This window comes from Terrapene carolina, unplaced genomic scaffold, assembly GCF_002925995.2.
Source record: "Terrapene carolina triunguis isolate 2854851 unplaced genomic scaffold, T_m_triunguis-2.0 Scaffold232, whole genome shotgun sequence".
Classification (NCBI taxonomy): Eukaryota; Metazoa; Chordata; order Testudines; family Emydidae; genus Terrapene; species Terrapene triunguis.
The window spans coordinates 8,720,473-8,738,526 of NW_020664583.1; the positions used below are offsets into that span (position 1 = coordinate 8,720,473).

The following is an 18,054-nucleotide window of genomic DNA, read 5'->3' on the forward strand; positions in this document are numbered from 1 at the left end:
GTTACAGATCTTATGCAGCGGTCCTTAGCCTGGATGACAGAGCCACGCAGCAGGGGATCTGTAACCGTCCTCCCCCGCCACAAAGTCACATAGCCCCCCCACACAGAGTCCCGAAAAGGAGGGGTGGCAGGCTCCGTTGAAACAACCAGTCCACCACTGCGGACCATTCTAGGAGCAGGAGCCTGTCATTCCTCGAGTTTAGAAGCGTCCTTTCCATCACTACACCCGCTCCCCACCACAGTCTGCGTCCCAGTTTCAACCCTTTACCACGAAACCCTTAATAAAGAAAATGGTGTTAATGAACAAAGTTCCATTTATTTTATTTTTAAAGGTGTGTTGGAAGGGGGGAAACGGGGTGAAGGGGGTATGTAACTGGAGAGGATAGTCAACATTAACTGGGTAAAGAAACGGGGGAAGGTTCAGCTTCTCTTTAAACAAACTTAATAGTCACAGGTTACCCTGCTCACTGTGGAACCTAGCTTTCAAAGCCTCCCGGATGCACAGCGCGTCCCGCTGGGCTCTTCTAATCGCCCGGCTGTCTGGCTGGGAGTAATCAGCAGCCAGGCGATGTGCCTCAACCTCCCACCCCGCTATAAACATCTCCCCCTTGCTCTCACAGAGATTGTGGAGCACACAGCAAGCTGCAATAACAATGGGGATATTGGTTTCGCTGAGATCAGAGCGAGTCAGTAAGCTTCTCCATCTCCCCTTGAGACGTCCAAAAGCACACTCCACCACCATTCTGCACTTGCTCAGCTGGTAGTTGAAGAGTTCTTTTTCACTGTCCAGGGCGCTGGTATAGGGCTTCATGAGCCAGGGCATTAGTGGGTAGGCTGGGTCCCCGAGGATCACTATAGGCATCTCCACATCCCCAACAGTTATTTTGTGGTCTGGGAAGTAAATACCTTCCTGCAGCCGTCTAAACAGACCAGAGTTCCTGAGAACACAAGCGTCATGAACCTTGCCCGGCCATCCGATGTTGATGTTGGTAAAATATCCCCTATGGTCCACCAGTGCTTGCAGCACCATTGAAAAGTAGCCCTTTCTGTTAATGTACTGGCTAGCCTGGTGCTCCGGTCCCAGGATAGGGATGTGAGTTCCATCTATAGCCCCACCGCAGTTTGGGAATCCCATCGCGGCGAAGCCATCTATGATGACCTGCACGTTTCCCAGGGTCACTACCTTTGAGAGCAGTAGCTCAACGATTGCGTTGGCTACTTGCATCACAGCAACCCCCACGGTAGATTTGTCCACGCCAAAGTGGTTCGCGACTGACCGGTAGCTGTCTAGCGTTGCAAGCTTCCAGAGGGCTATGGCCACTCGCTTCTGGACAGTCAGGTCTGCTCGCATCCGGGTGTCCTTGCGCTTCAGGGCAGGGGACAGCAACTCACAAAGTTCAAGGAAAGTTCCCTTACGCATGCGAAAGTTTCACAGCCACTGTGATTCATCCCAGACCTGCAGCACTATGCGGTCCCACCAGTCCGTGCTTGTTTCCTGGGCCCAGAATCGCTGTTCCACAGCATCAACATGACCCATTGCCACCATGATATCCACGGCGCGGGGTCCCGTGCTTTGCAAGAGGTCTGTGCCACTCTCAGACTTAATGTCCACACCGCGCTGCCGTAGCCTCCTCGCCCGATTTCTCAGCATCTGCCTCTGAAAAAGGTGGATGATAAGGCGCGAGGTGTTGACAACGGCCATAACTGCAGCGATGGTTGCAGCGGGCTCCATGCTCGCAGTGCTGTGGCGTCCGCGCTGTCACTCACCAGAAAAGCGCGTGAACTAATTGCCTGCCGGCGCTTTCAGGGAGGGAGGGAGGGCGGGAGTGACGGTTGAATGACAACAGTTACCCAAAACCACCCTCGACACATTTTTTTCCCCAGCAGGCATTGGGGGCTCGACCCAGAATTCCAATGGGCAGCGGGGACTGCGGGAACTGTGGGATAGCTGCCCACAGTGCACCGCTTCCAATGTCAACGCTTGCCCCGTTAGTGTGAACTCACAAAGTCGAATTACTGTTCTTAGTGTGGATACACACGTTCGACTTTGTAATATCAGTTCCACTAATTCGATTTAAGTAAAATCGAACTACTCTCGTAGTGTAGACATACCCTTAGAATCAACATTAAACTCTTCTATAGGAACATGTCCCAGCTCCTTTTACGCAGAGACATTTTAGAATGACCGATGCTGAGGAATTAAGACATTAATTGAGTAAGCGACCATGGGAGGAAGTATTAAATCCACTAGTGCGGTAAGAGTTCCAAACCTACTTAGCTTTTCCAACAAGATAAGGTCAAGTATGCTCAGACCAGAAAAGCATCTGTTTAGAAAGAGAACAGGCTACTGTCCCTTTGGTTAGAATGTACTGCAATTATACCACTATTGTTCGTGAGTTTGCTATACCATTAGCTTCCAAATTTCACAAATTGTTAAACACAAATTGAAAATTAAGATTATTATTGGAAAATGTGTTACTGAGCAGTGTAAGACATGTAGAGGGTATGTGGGTATACACACGCATCTACCCACATCTACACCCACACAAATTATAATTTAAGAAGGATATGAGGACTATTTGTTAGTGGAAGCATGAAGCTTGGAGACTAATTTTGCACATCTGAAAACATAAGTTCAGTCTTCCAAATAGGCACACCTGAAACATTCAGTCATATCCAGATGTGTTGTTCTAAGTTACGGTGACTAATTTAATGCACTTGCTGGCTGTGCTATATAAATATATCCATAACATTTCTAGGCTTGAAAGGATTCGATGTTTACTGGTAAACGTCGATTTCATTGTACATACAAAATGAAGAAAAAATATTTCACCAATAACCAAAATTTAGATCCAGAAAGGAAGAAAAATGCTGAGTTTAAGGATACTTACTTTGTATATTTTGACATGTGATGTTGAAATTTTTGTTTTAATGGTCATAAAGCTTTAACTTTTTGAATCTCAATATCTACAGTTGTTAAATAATTAGTGTGACCCCATCAATAATTTACCCCAACTTTAAAAATTTAAATAGATAACAGAAAAAATGCTTAAAAATAAGCATCAGTATTAGCTGTTGACATTATTTAAAAAAATTGAATTCTGCCAAGCCTACTTATTTCAAAAACCAAGATTCTGCAGACAGACCAAAGGCACCAGGCCTCATTCTGGAATACATATACACCATGTTTGTTTAAAAAAAAAAAAAAAAAAAAAAAAAGGATTTGACTCATATGGTTGGAAAATTCACATCTGAAGAGGTATAGCACACTTCCTCTGCCATCAGTGACCATCTTACTTTTTGCCATGTCCATCATCATACTCTCACATCTTCACACTTTTAAAACTCCCTCACTCAAGACCGTGTCTCTCCCTTTCCCATAGTGTGTAAAACTTTCCCCACAGTAAAAAGAATTTCACAGAAGGGCCTAGAGCAAACTTGGCAAGCATCAGACAAAAAGCAGGGCTTTCAGAAAGTAAAAATCAGCAGAAAATACAGGTTTATATTCTAAATTCCATCTCAGCCTTATCTAGTGTAGCTACTGCACTGCAGTAATATCACATACTTCAAAATTCAGATGCTAACATGCCTAAACAAAGGCCAATATTTGAGCTTAAAAAAAAAAGTATTTAAGATATTGAATTTTCCTTATTTTCATATGTATGAAAAGTTATATTTACAAACTTAGCTCACAAACTACAATCTTTGTTCACCACCACCCTTTTTAGCACACAAATAAAGATAAATATCTAAGCAGTTTCCAAATGCCAATGTGATATCAATTGTTCAGCATTTGCTCTTCAAAGAATTTACTATACATAGTCTTCCTAGAATCTGGAAAATAATACCAACAAATATATTATATAATGAAATACATATGCTAGTAAAATCACGACAATGATAACTATGAAAGGGAATTACCTCCCATCAACATGCTTTCTTTATACTGACAAGAAAATATGATGAGTGTGATCAACTCTCTCTGCGAAGAATAAATTATAGGATTAAAGATTTCAGATCACATGTTCCAAGAAGATGGAAATATGGTCTATGGGCCTCATCCTGTCATATGCACAGAGACTCTTGTGCCCACAATGATCCCAACTGATTCAAGCGGCCTCTGCACAGGCATAAGCATCTATCCATTTGGAGTCATTTGCAGGATCCACACCATTTATGATATTATAGACATCTTATAATATCCCCTCTGAGTTCTCTTTTCCAAGCTGAATAGTCCCAGTCTCTCCTCATACAGAAGCTGTTCTACACCCTTAATCATTTTTGTTGCTCTTCTCTGTACCTTTTCCAGTTCTCATTTTTTTTTTTTTTCAGATGATGAGGTGACCAGAATTGCATGCATTATTCAAGGTGTGGCCATAACATGGATTTATACAGAGGTATTATGGTATTTTCTGTCTTGTTATCTATTCCTTTCCTAATGGTTCCTAACATTGTTAGCTTTCTTGACTGCCAATGCACATTTAGCAGATATTTTCAGAAAACTATCTACAAGACCTCTTTCTTCAGCGGTAACAGCTAACTTAGACCCCATCATTTGGTATGTATAGTTGGGATTATGTTTTCCAACGTGCATTACTTTGCATTCATCAACAGTGAATTTCACCTGCCATTTTGTTGCCATCACCCAGTTTTGTGAGATCCCTTTTTGTAACTCTTTGCAGTTTGCTTTGAACTTAGCTGTCTTGCATAATTTTGTATCACCAGCAAACTTTGCCATCTCACGGTTTACCCCTTTTTCCAGATCATTTATGGATACATTGGCCAGCACCAGCCCAGTACAGATCCCTGGGGAACACAGTTAATTACCCCTCTCCATTCTGAAGACTGACCATTTATTCCTACCCTTTCTTTCCTATCTTTCAACAAGTTACTGATCCATGAGAGGACCCTTCCTCTTGTCCCATGACTGCTCAGTTTGCTTAAGAGCCTTTGGTGAGGGATATTGTCAAAGGCTTTCTGAACGTCCAGGTACACTATATCCACTGGATCCACATGTTTGTTGATTCCCTCAAAGAATTCTAATAACGTGGTGAGGCATGATTTCCCTTCACAAAAGCCATGTTGACACTTCCCCATTATACTGTATTCATCTATGTGTCTGATAAATCTGTTCCCTACTATAGCTTCAACCGATATACTTGGTAATGAAGTTAGGCTTACTGGCCTGTAATTGCAAGAATTGCCTCTGGAGCCCTTTTTAAAAACTGGTGTCACATTAGCTATCCTCCAGTCAACTGGAACTGAAGCTGATTCAAGTGATAGGTTACATACCACAGTTAGTAGTTCTGCAATTTCATATCTGAGTTCCTGCAGAACTGCTGGGTAAATACCATCTGGTCCTGGTGACTTATTACTGTTTAATTTACCAATTTGTGCCAAGACCTCCTCTACTGACATCTCAATCTGGGATAGTTCCTCAGATTTGTCACCTAATTCCCCAGGTATAGGAATCTCCCTCACACCCTCTGCAGTGAAGACAGATGCTAGGAATTCATTTAGCTTCTCCACAATGGCTTTGTCTTCCTTGAGTGCTCCTTCAGCACCTCGATCATCCAATGGCCCCCACTGTTGTTTGGCAGGCTACCTGCTTCTGATGTACTTAATTTTTTGGAGTAGTTTGCTAGTTGGTCTCCAAATTCTTTTTTGGGCTGACTAATTATACTTTTATATTTGACTTGCCAGAGTTTATGCTCTTTTATTTTTCTCAGTAGAAGTTGACTTCCAATATGTTAAGGATGTATTTTTGCCTCTAATCACCTCTAACTCTGTTTAGCCATAGTGGCATTTTTTTGGTCCCCTTAATATTTTTTTAATTTGGGATATACATTTAATTTGAGCCTCTATAATGGTGTTTTTAAAATGTTTCCATGTAGCTTGAAGACATTTCACGCATGACTGTTCCTTTTAATTTCAATTTAACTAGCTTCCTCATTTTTGTATATTTCCCCTTTTTCAAGTTAAATACTAATGTGGAGGGCTTCTTTGGTCCTCCCCCTCCCAAGGATGTTAAAATTAATTGCATTATGGTCACTATTACTGAGCGGTGCAGCTATATGCACCTCTTCGACCAGATCCTGTGTGTCACTTAGGACTAAATCAAGAATTGTCTCTCCCCTTGTGGGTTCCAGGACTAGCTGCTCCAAGAAGCAGTCATTAATTATGTCTAGAAATTTTATCTCTACATCTGGTCCTGAGGTACCCAGTCAATATGGGGATAGTTGAAATCTCCCATTATTACTTAGTTTTCTATTTTTATAGCCTCCCTAATCTCCCCAAGCATTTTAAAACCACCATCATCCTCGTCAGGTGGTTGGTAGTATATTCCTACTGTTATGCTCTTATTATTCAAACATGGAATATCTATCCATTGAGATTCTATGGTACAGTTTGATTCATTTAAGATTTTTACTACATTTAACTCTATACTTTCTCTCACAGATAGAGCCACTCCTTCACCAGCAAGACTTATTCTGTCATTCCTATTTTTTTGTACACCGATATTACCGTGATTAACATTGTTCCACCAAATTTCTGTGATGTCTATCAATATCTTCATTTAATACCTGACACTCAAATTCACCCATCTTAATATTTAGACTTCTAGCATTTGTATACAGGCATTTATGAAATTTATCATCATTTAGTTGTCTGCTTTCATGTGATGTAATTGAATGGGACTCTCTTTCATTGGACTGTTTATCTTCAATTTCTACCTGTACTTTATCAAATTCTATCTTCTCCTCTTTGCTAGAATATAGAAAACCCCCTTTATAGATCCTCCCCTCAGGGATGTCTCTGTCTGAACCATGCGCTCTTCTGCACCTGTTGGCTTTCCCCCAGCCCTTAGTTTAAAAACTCCTCTACAACCTTTTTAATTTTACATGCCAGCAATCTAGTTACATTTTGAAATAGGTGGAGCCCATCCTTCCTTTATAGCCAAGGTCCCTAAAGTCTGGATCATAGAATCATAGCAGATTAGGGTTGGAAGAGACCTCAGAAGGTCATCTAGTCCAACCCCCTGCTCAAAGCAGGACCAACACCAACTAAATCATCCCAGCCAGGGCTTTGTCAAGCGGGCCTTAAAAACCTCCACGGATGAAGATTCCACCATCTCCCTAGGTAACCCATTCCAGTGCTTCACCACCCTCCTAGTGAAATAGTGTTTCTAATATCGAACCTAGGCCTCAACTTGTATCTTATAAACGATGCAGCAATTTTATCCCCCGCTACTTCCAGGATCAGAATGGAAGTCATTTTTAGATCAAGTTCTGTTTTGAGTCCACCACATTGATGCAATGTCAGGCCAATTTGATCTCAAGTAGTCTGCTGCAAAGAGTAGTAGAAAGATAGAAGAGTCATGTATAATTTAACATGCAATCACTCGTTTCTTATTATATCCATCACTTGTGCTAACCTGCTTCTCCTCTCTCAAGAAAGCTATCAGAAGAGCTATCTGGCATTATATGTTCTGTTTTTGTTTACATTACATCTGCTTTGGTCAATATACACGTTTTCACAATGCTTAATAAAGTAGCAAAAATTTGTAGCACAAACTCATTAGGAAACATATTTATTGATTTAGGTGAAAGGCAAAATGACACAGGAAGTACTGAAGTGTATCCCCAGTAAGATAAGGTAAGGAATAATTGACAATAGCCCTTGAAGGGATAACTCAGTAACAAGGTTAAAGGATTGTGCAGACAGCCTTTTTTTAAAAAACAAAATTCTTAGTACAGTCATGCGGCAGTGGTGGAAAAGATTAAGCAGCTTCCCTTTATAGTGGGCGAAGTTATTGTTCTTAAATCGGGAAATCAAAAGCTACTTATGAGAAAAACAAACTGCAGTTTTAAAGTTTGATTTTGTAAATTTTTTGAGAGGTGGGTTGAGCACAAGGATGAGGGAAGGAAGGATACTATAACCTCTCAAAATCATAACAAAACTTATCTGCAGAAATATCTTGTTTTTAAACCACTCTAGCTTGCCTGAGACAAAACACAGCCCTTACATATAAAGAAGGCTGAACATACCTCAGTTTTAATGCTTGCAACAAAATGGAGTTATAAGAAAGTGCTTTAAAAAAAAAAAACGAACCAGATTTTACCTTTAAAGAAAGTATTATCCAAAAACAACATTTAAGGATAAGAAGTCGTCAAACTGATGTGCAAGTGCAATGTTACGGAAACTAGGGCTCAGAGTACAAGCTATTTACATCACTTAAAATAATAAATCAAACCACCTCCAGAATCATTAACCTCTTTTCAACAACCATACCTGCTATGCTTTACAGACCATTTCACATAAATTTTAAAGCTAGACAACCTATGGAATTTAAATCAGCGCTTGGGCTCTTCACAAGGAAAAATGTATTTAACACCATCTCATCCTCTTACAATCCAGCCTATAATAGGAGAACTATGGATTATTAAAATGAAATCTTCTTAGTAACCCAATGTATATCAAGATACTGAAAAAACTGAGGCTGTTGAGCATTTTTATTTTGAAACAAAGGACAGGACCATAATTTTGATTATGTGTAGCAAATCCACCGATAAAGCACTTGTATAGGTCCTGCCTTCACTATATTTATAAGCAGGTTGCAATTCACCTGTTCACAGTATGATTGTTATACACATGGTAAGAACAGTGAGAACCCTGAAGACCATGAGTGTAATCCTGTAACCACTGTAGCCAAGGGGGTTTGCTACTGATTTCAATGGGGCCAAGATTTCATCCTAAGGTCCACTGTTCTGCTAAGGATCAGAGCTCTCTCTCATCCACATGGCAACGCTAGAACATATTTTAACCAATTCCCGTGATACAGCAGAATTTACACTGGGATCACAGTGATATGGCATGGAAGTCCTGAATTGTTTTAATGGACTATCCATTCTCAGACTGTGTCAACTAGTGTTTTTCTTAACTTCCACTCTTACTAACCCCCGTGCAGTTCCACCAGCAGTAGTGCTAGCATGGAAAGGCACCTGAGTGTTTTTAACCAAGATGTCTTTTAACCATGGTCACAGCAAGTCTAGAAGACACGGTGGTTAAACACTATGCCAGTGCTCCCACAGTTCTTCCCACATGGTGCAATGGTGTAATATTTTTCTTAAAAGTTTCCCTGTCACTAGGCCTCATACTAAAACTTCACTCTGCATCTAGTTATGCTTCACTCCGGTATATGCAATTTCTACTGGTCTAATATTTTTGGAATGCAGTGACTTTAACAGATAGGTTATGCTGCTTTCCTTGGAAATGTTACTTCCCCTTGCTCCTCTGTCCGGTCGAGCAAAGAAGTCTCAATTGTCTCATGAGAAAGAAAGGAACCAAAGTGACTGCAACTACTCTTAACATGGAACGAAGAGCTGATCTTCCAGACACAAGCATGCACACAACAACGGCCAGCACAACCAGTGGCCATTGGAACTCTGGGGCGGGAGAAGAGATGGGGGGAGAGAGGGCTGAGTAAAGAGAGGGGAGGATCTGCCTAGTCCACCTGCTTCTTTTGCAGTGACACACTGCTTTTAATGAGTGAAAGGGCAGCAGGGGTGGGGGGTGGCAGGCCATCTGAAATTAGGGAAGACATTAATAGTCTAAAATCGTCTAGTTCATTTTAATAAAGTGACAACTAAGGGGGGATATGATAGATGTCTCTAAAATTATCAACAGTGTGAGGGGAAAAAAGTGTTATTTACTGCTTCATATAAAACAAGAAGCAGGGGTCATTCAATGAAATTAATAGGTAGCAGCTTTAAAACAAAGTAGTACTTCTTCACACAATGCACAGTCAACCTGTGGAACTTGATACCAGGGGATGTCACGATGGCCAAAAACATAAAGGATCAAAAGAGATTTAGATAAGTTCATGGAGGATAGGGCCATTAGTGGATATTAGCCAAGATGGTCAGGGACCCAATCCCATGCTCTTGGCGTCCCTAAGTCTGACTGCCAAAAGCTGTGACTGAATGACAGGGGATGGACCACTTGATAAATTGACCTGTTCTCGTCACTCCCTCTGAAGCATCTGGCACCGGTCACTATGGGAAGACAGGCTACTGAACTAAATGGGCCATTGGTCTGATCCAGTATGGCCTTTCTTCTGTTCTTATTACAAAATATATTTTAGCAATTCTGGCACAAGCCTAATGGATTTATTCATAAGACTAGACTTGGGTTGCTGCTAATGTTTTCTTTTCTTTTAAATGAAACATCCAGATGGTAACTATATCGTTAAGAGCAATTCTATTCAGATTATTGCTTATATATTCCCCTTTCTCTAAGGCCATATTATTCATCCAGTTCTTTAATTGCACTTTTTATGGGGTAATCAGAAACAATACCAGCCTCATCAATAAAACAGACTTTCTGCAACTTAAGTTAATGCAGGAGAACAAGATGACTCTGCAGCCTGAAATGAAGCCAGACACCTTGTAAGATATAGGTAATGCTCATCAAATATCCTCTGAGTTTTCTCATTGAAAAGGGAAATAGCTGACTCACAATATACCCAAAAGCTAAAAGTGTTAGAAAGAATATCAGTGAGCGGTGCTCACACAGATTTCAAGAGCTATTGTTAGGCTCTTGATTAGAATTTAGCTTCACTTGGTAATGACTTGAAATGGAGAGATCAGCTGGTAGGGAAGAGAGAAGAAAGCTCTTCCTGCAAAGCTTCAAAGAAAAACTAGTGTCTCCTCTCAAATATATTATACAGGTAGGTAAACTAGGGAAGTCAAAACATCAACAATAATCATCAGTGTTAAATGTAAGATGGTCTGACCTACCAGATTGTGAAGAGTTCCTGTTACATTAGTGGCATACTTCTGAGTTTTCAATACATCTCCATAATCAGCAGCATCAAAGTTAGTTTTCCATACCATCACCTGCAGAATAAAAACCAGCTGGCTAAAATTAATCATTTTAAAAACCTCAATTTCCAGATATATTCATTCATTTTGCTGGAAGTCTGGAAAAGTGTCAGCACACCCAGGGTTCTGAGAGGAAAGCTTTGCCAGCAAAGAGCAATATAATAGGCTTTGGCAAAATCAGAAAGATGTTACTCAATAGAGAAGTTATATAGGGCTTGTCTACATAAACATTTAGTTTGCTGCAAGCTGGGGCGTGAATCTATTCCACAACTAGTCTGCCATGGACTAGCCTGTCTGTATGGACCCTACTGATGCGCATTAACAATATGTTAATGTGCTTTAATCTACTCCTCTCTGAAATGGGACTAGATTAAAGCGTGTTAACGTGCATCAGCAACGTCCACATGTTCAGTCAGTCCACAAAGTAGAGTCACGCCCCAGCAAACTGCAAAATTGTTTGTGTGGACAAGCCCATAGTTTGAGTTCTCAAAGATAATGGCCTTTTCTGAACTCCCTAGACTGCTACCTAGGTAATACCAAAAATGTTTGACTACTACGACGAAATCCACTGAGAAGTTATATTTTACATTATATTAATCTTCAGGAATGGACCTGACTACCAGTACTTACTTTTTTACCTATGGATTAGCACTCAGGAGAAGAGGGCTTAGTTGGCAAAGTAAAATGAGACCTATGTCAACATACTATCTACCAAAAATGAACCCTAACAACAAGCAACTTCTCTCCATAATAAATTACATATCCACCATAAGTACTTTTTTGTCTTGGCACTCTCCAAAATCTGGCTTCTCTTCATAAACTGACCATTTGAACATATGAAAATGAACAGGGAGGAGGGAAGGGAATTCCTTAAGACCGTGAATTCCCATTTAAGTTGGTAAGTGTTTAAAATATTTTAAGCTAGTCAACAAATAAAAGGACATTTAAGTATTTGTAGGATTTAACATTGGTGGAGTAAAAAACTCTTTACAGTTTTATTTCCATGTTTTTAGACATATTAATCGTATTTCACATTATACTTCCATAGTTACAGAAACTTACTTTGCAATTGAGGAACAGTAGCCAAAATAGAAAGACACCTTTGTGTATAACCTAAAGCCCCCAAAAGACTTATACCCAGGCTTAATTTTACACACAGAATAACTCAGTGCATAAAGTCAAGCATGTATATAAAACTTTGCAGGATCAGGCTATAGGCATTATGATTTAACTTCCATAAATAGCCTTATAATTCTAATCTTAGAGGAAATTTTTACTGAACACATTCATAATAGAAGTGTGCAGAAGACTTTAAATATACACACAGTTTAAGAGTTATTTCTTCCTCCTTGCATTAAAGTTTTGCACATGCACACACATACACTCTCAAAAAAAATCACCTTTTTGCTGATATTAAGTATAGAAAATTACAGCCAAAAGGGAGGATTTTTCAAAAAGGTATAAAACTGGAAGTTATAAAGGAACTTGCTACCACAAAAGCTAGATGAGTAGGACCTTTTGGAAAAAAGAAAAGATCAAGTGTTATAATTTGGTTTCCCAGCTTACCAGTAGCAAGAGATATTTCTAGACATGAGAAATGTCATCTCTGAGGAAAAAAAAGGACTAGCTGTCAGATACAACAGAGATTGCCTCATATGAAAAAATATACAAATTCAAAACCAAATAAAGGAATCCAAGAAACCTTTGCAACTTACAATTAAAGGGAAAAAACCACCACATATGCAGGTTACCACACAAGTCATCCAGTTATGTAATTGAGAGAAAAATAGCTAATACTGTCCACTTTCTTCATATTACTTTAAATTGGAAATTGAGATGTGTTAAAAAAGTCACTTACAGGCATGTCAAAAGTTATGAATGTTTTTTAATGATTATATAACAATCTTTTTATATGGTAACTATTTTTGAAGTGTATCATTACTACAGCTTTCAACACCACCCCAGTTTCTTCAGAAAAAAAGTCAATATTAGCAGAAAAGCCACACTACAGCCAGCTTGCTATTTCTATTAATCTCTTTATAAACACACAGAGTTAGGTAATTATTTCAAAAGCAAAACTACAAGTAAAACCTTGATAAAATTACCCTTATTATTTAACAATGCAAGAAAAAGGGAGGGGGGAGGAGTAATCAAACCAGTGCCTCAAAAGATGCTGTTTAAAGGCTAAAAAGAAAAAGAAAAAAACTCTTATTGAAGTAGTAAAGTAACCTTTACAAAAAAGACATGTTCCATTTCCCAGCAGTGCTTCAGGGGCAGGGGGAGAGGGGATGGGATAGATAAACTGTGTCATGAGTTGAGGGTAGAATTTTTTTCTCCTTAAAAGCCGAACATTGGAGAAAGCAAGCTAAGGAATAGAGAAAACCAATTCAAAGGGATTCAGATGCATGGGGCTTACATGTTGATATAAACCCCATATAGACAACAGGGAGCAAAATAATCAGAAGCTATTATAAAGGAACATTAATAAGGAATGTAGACCAACACAAAGAGCATAAGAGAATTAAACTTGCATAACAACTGTCGCCTACCCCCACCACACATGCCTGCCTACTGTGGTGTTTAGATGCTGCATGTGATTATTAGAACTGGGAGCACTGGCTGTTGGGAGTCTGAAAGGACAGGAAACAGGAAGGAGGGGGGGAGGAGTTGAGGAGGCTGAGTGAGAGTTACAGAGTGTGCAATTACAGCTTGACAAAGGGATTTCCACTGTAAATAAAGTTCTGTTCAAGTTTGTTAATACCTTGCCTGGGTGATACAACATTTTGGCGATGAGGATGGATCTTCTGCCTCTGAACCCACCTGCACCCTTTCTGCAAAGCCCAGGTGAGCCTCCAATTGCTTTTACTGTCTGGATCCATATGTTTGAGACTTATCTGCTTGCAATCAGTGCTACAGAAATTTCTGAAGTAAGAAAGCGTGCTCTGCTAATCCACTGCCTTGGAGCAGAAGGGCAGCGTATATTTTACACGTTTCTCCTTGCAGATGATAAATATGAGACTGCACTCACTGCATTAAAGAACTTTTTTGTGCCAAAAGTGAATGTAGTAGCTAATCGCTACAGATTTCGCCAGCGTGAGCAGAAACCAGGGGAGATTATAATGCAGTATATTGCTTCCCTGAGGAGTCTGATTGTAACTTGTGACTTTGGGAATATGGCAGATGAGATGATTAGAGACCAGCTCATTGAGAAAACAACCATGCTTCGCGTAAGAGAACGCTTACTTCTAGAACCACAACTTACACTAGAAAAAGCAATAACCATTGCTACTCAGATTGAGTCAGCTACAGCTGAAGCCAAAATAATGAGCAAGGGTACAGGAGGCCCAGTCCAGGCTGTGACTCCTTTGCAGAAAAGTTGACTATCACTGCAGACAAACAATTGCAAAAGGAAAACTAATGAAAAGCCACTGAATCAGCAAATGCAAAATACAGTAAAAGCATGCTTTCGCTGTGGATCCCCACAACATCTTGCAAGCTACACAGGATGTAGCTTTTGCGTTACTTTAAAGATGTGTCTCTTATTGAACCCAAACTTCACTTGGTGTGCTATTTGAAAAACCATATTCCAGTACATGGCTGCCTGACAGCAACAGTTACTTTTGGCGATTGCTGTGTAACTGCGGAGTTCTACATTGTCCACAAAGGCACTGCTATCCTTGGCAGAGATTTATTAGCTGCTTTAAATCTCAGGGTAGTTAATGGACGAATTGATCTTCCTCAGCAAAGCACTCTTGCGGTACACACACCAGTTTCAGCTGGGACCCAACTCCAGGTTGAGAAGAAACTCGGCTGTGCTTATGGGTTTCTGCATAAAGTTAAAATGCGGAATAATGTGATGCCTGTATGACTCGGGATGAACTTTCTTTGCTCGATGGCTGTGTGCTACAAGGTACACACCGGCTACTTGTGCCGGAAGAATTACAGTCAAAACTCATACACCTGGCACATGATACTCATCAAGGAATTGTCAGAACCAAACAACGACCACGGGATCTGTATTGGTGGCCAGGGATGGACTCTCAAACTGAAGCACTCATAAAATCCTGTGTCACTTGCCAAATGCATGATAAGACAGCAGTGACATGTAACCCTCCATTACAGCCTGTTCCTCTTCCTGAATCTGCATGGGGAAAAGTGGCGATTGACATTGTAGGACCCTTTGATACTGCTCCAATTGACTGTCGTTATGCCATCACTTTAATAGACTATTTCAGCAAATGGCTTGAGGTAGCGTTTACATCGCAAATTTCTTCTGCTACAGTAATTAAGTTTCTCTCTTCAGTTTTTAGCCAGGAGGGTAACCCCAAAGAACTGGTTTCAGATAATGGTAGTCAATTTACTCCCCTGGAATTTGAAACTTTTCTAGCAGAGAGGAACATTTTACACAGGAGATCATCCCTATATTACCCTCAAGCCAATGGAGAAATCGAACTGTTTAACAGAAGTTTGAAAGAGTTTGCAAACAGCTAAACTGGAAGGGCAATTGTGGATACCCTTCACTACTGATTACTTGCAAACATACTGGGCTACAAGACATGCCACAACGCAAAGATCACCCGCAGAGTTACTGCATGGGAAACGGCTGAATACTAAACTGAACATTGCTGGATTGTTAAAGGCACGACCTGATGCCCCAAACAAGGATGATGTGAGAAAGACAGTTGAACAGAACCAAGAAAAGTCTAAGGCTTTCACAGACAAACAGCGGGGTGCTAAGGAACCAAAGTTTGAGTGTGGTTCCTTTGTTAGAATACAAAAACCTGGAATCTTACGCAAAGGGGACCATAAATTCACAGCTCGTCTTAAAATCAGAGAGAAGAAGGGCCCTTACACCTATCGACTTTTTGATGGGCGGGTATGGAATGCTTCTTATCTTGCACCTACCTATGCACCAAGAGGAGATTATGCCAACACCCAGTCTGCACTGGATGACTTCACAGTAGAACCAACACAACAAGACATTGCACTGGAACCGGGGCTTGAGAGACAGCCTGTCAGACTCAGACGACCACCTGCCTGGACTAAAGACTTTGTTATGTAGTATCTACAGTATTTTCAGTGTAATATTCCTGCCAACAGGATAGTGTCTTGTTTCATATTTGTTCCTGGGGTTAGAATAACAATGTTTATTTTAATTTGGAAAGTTTCTTAAGAGAGGAGGGAATGTGGTGTTTAGATGCTGCATGTGATTATTAGAACTGGGAGCACTGGCTGTTGGGAGTCTGAAAGGACAGGAAACAGGAAGGAGGGGGGAGGAGTTGAGGAGGCTGAGTGAGAGTTACAGAGTGTGCAGTTACAGCTTGATAAAGGGATTTCCACTGTAAATAAAGTTCTGTTCAAGTTTGTTAATACCTTGCCTGGGTGATACAACACCTACACAATCTCTCAAGTGGTAAGAGGAAAATGAGTGTGATATCCCATTGAAGGCAACAGCAAAACTTTAATACAGCCAGAAATTCACCCTACAAGCCAAGGTCCTTGGGATATACCGCAAACTCTGGTATTCTCAAACTGTTTGAACAACAACCCTTACTGTGCCTCAGTTTATCCATGAGGAATGGGTATAATATTGACCGACCTCTTGGGGTGATGCTTAGAGAGCCCTTTACCTTGAGTGGAAAAAAGTGTTTTACACTAAAGTGCTGATTGTTTGGGCACTCGAAAACTTCTCTTGTATGTAGTAACTATATTCTATTGGATTATTTTCTTCTATTTCCTCTTATATCTTGATTCACCTTACAAATGCTCCAGAGGAGATATTCCATCTATATTTCATTCCCTAATCTTAGACATGCAACTTTCTCAATTTTAGCCAATTTTCAAATGCTATCATCTTAAAAGGTCATCTGTGCTAAAGCTAATTTATCCCCTCCTCCCCAAACTACATAGTTCCACAAACACTTGATTTTTCTGCATCATAATTAAACACATTTTTTGTTCACCCAATTACATCAAGAATCTAGAAAACAGAGTTTAGAGATGTTAGATTAGGCAGATACATCACACACCTGTTCATCTGACCCTCCAGAAGCAAAAAAGTCCCCAATTCTTGAGAAGGCAACACAGGTAGCTGGCCCCTGTAAAACAAAAACATTTATAGATGAGAGCTACAATGCTGAGGTTCAAGATAGGTCTTCAGACAAAAAGTATTAGTATAATTTTAACTCAGTCAAAATCAAAACACTTATTCCTCAATACAGATTGACAGGTGCTACTTTAAATGAGAAACTTCTAGTAACCTCTTTTTAATTTAAGATACCCAGCTCTTCAGTACCAAATAGCCAAGTGTAAAAAGAACTACAGTAGGTGTTTTAGTGAGAAGCAGTTAAGGACCATGTGTAAAATTTTCAAAATTACTTAAAATCAGTTTGAGCCACATTTTCAAATGGTATTTAGGTACCCAAAGAGACTGCTTCTGAAAATCCCACTAGGCACTTATCTGCATCTTCAGGCACCTAAATGCCCCTAAAATCTGGCTTCTAGACACTTAAAAAGACATCTTTTAAGGCGTAATCCACCCTTTGTACCTTCTCTGTACATTCAAAATAATGTTTAAACGATTTTAAAATTCAGATTTACAAAAGCTTGGACTCCAAGGAGGAGTCTAGTTTTTAGTCACATACAAGTGAGAAACAAGGAAAGTTCTCTTTCCTTGTCCTAAGTGTAATGAAACTTCCTTCACTTCTTTTTCTAACTTCCATTTTAAACTTCAGTCCATTTCCTTCTCCCCCTTCATTTATTAAATCTGACTGAGGGAGGGACTATTTTAAAACCCTTCAGTCTGCTTTCATTTTAAAATGGTCAATCCCCTCTTTTTTTGTTAAACTAGTACTTCTAGAAGTAGCACTTGGAGTTAGTGACCAAAGTCTATTCCACAGCTCCCAAACAATGGCGAGGAGGGGGAAAGAGAGGCTGGGGATGGAAGAGGAGAGCGTCAGCAACAGCAGGAAACCGTGAACATATACAGTGTTACATTTTCAAGAGGTAAAAGACCGACAGTAATGCAACCCCAAACATTCAAAAGTTATGAATCAGCACCTCCACCCCACAAAAAGAAATAATGATTAACTTTAAACTTGACTTTGAAAAAGCATATCTAACTATTTAGGACTCTATTTGCTTTCTGAGCCTTTAGAAGTCACATTTTCAAG

The 18,054-nt window shown here is 40.1% G+C and overlaps 1 protein-coding gene across 2 annotated transcripts in view; it reads right to left on the reverse strand.

Moving 5' to 3' along the window:
* The window catches only part of POC1A (POC1 centriolar protein A), a 115,444-nt gene that overhangs the window by 44,396 nt on the left and 52,994 nt on the right, over positions 1–18,054 (reverse strand). Inside the window, exons 8-9 of one of the 2 annotated variants that reach the window (XM_024195638.2) lie at positions 16,912–16,980; positions 10,799–10,897 (exon numbers count right to left, since the gene is read on the reverse strand). In XM_024195638.2, coding sequence (XP_024051406.1) covers positions 10,799–10,897; positions 16,912–16,980 — 168 coding nt within the window. The remainder of the gene's footprint in view (positions 1–10,798; positions 10,898–16,911; positions 16,981–18,054) is intronic. The other variant, XM_024195641.2, reaches the window with a different exon arrangement.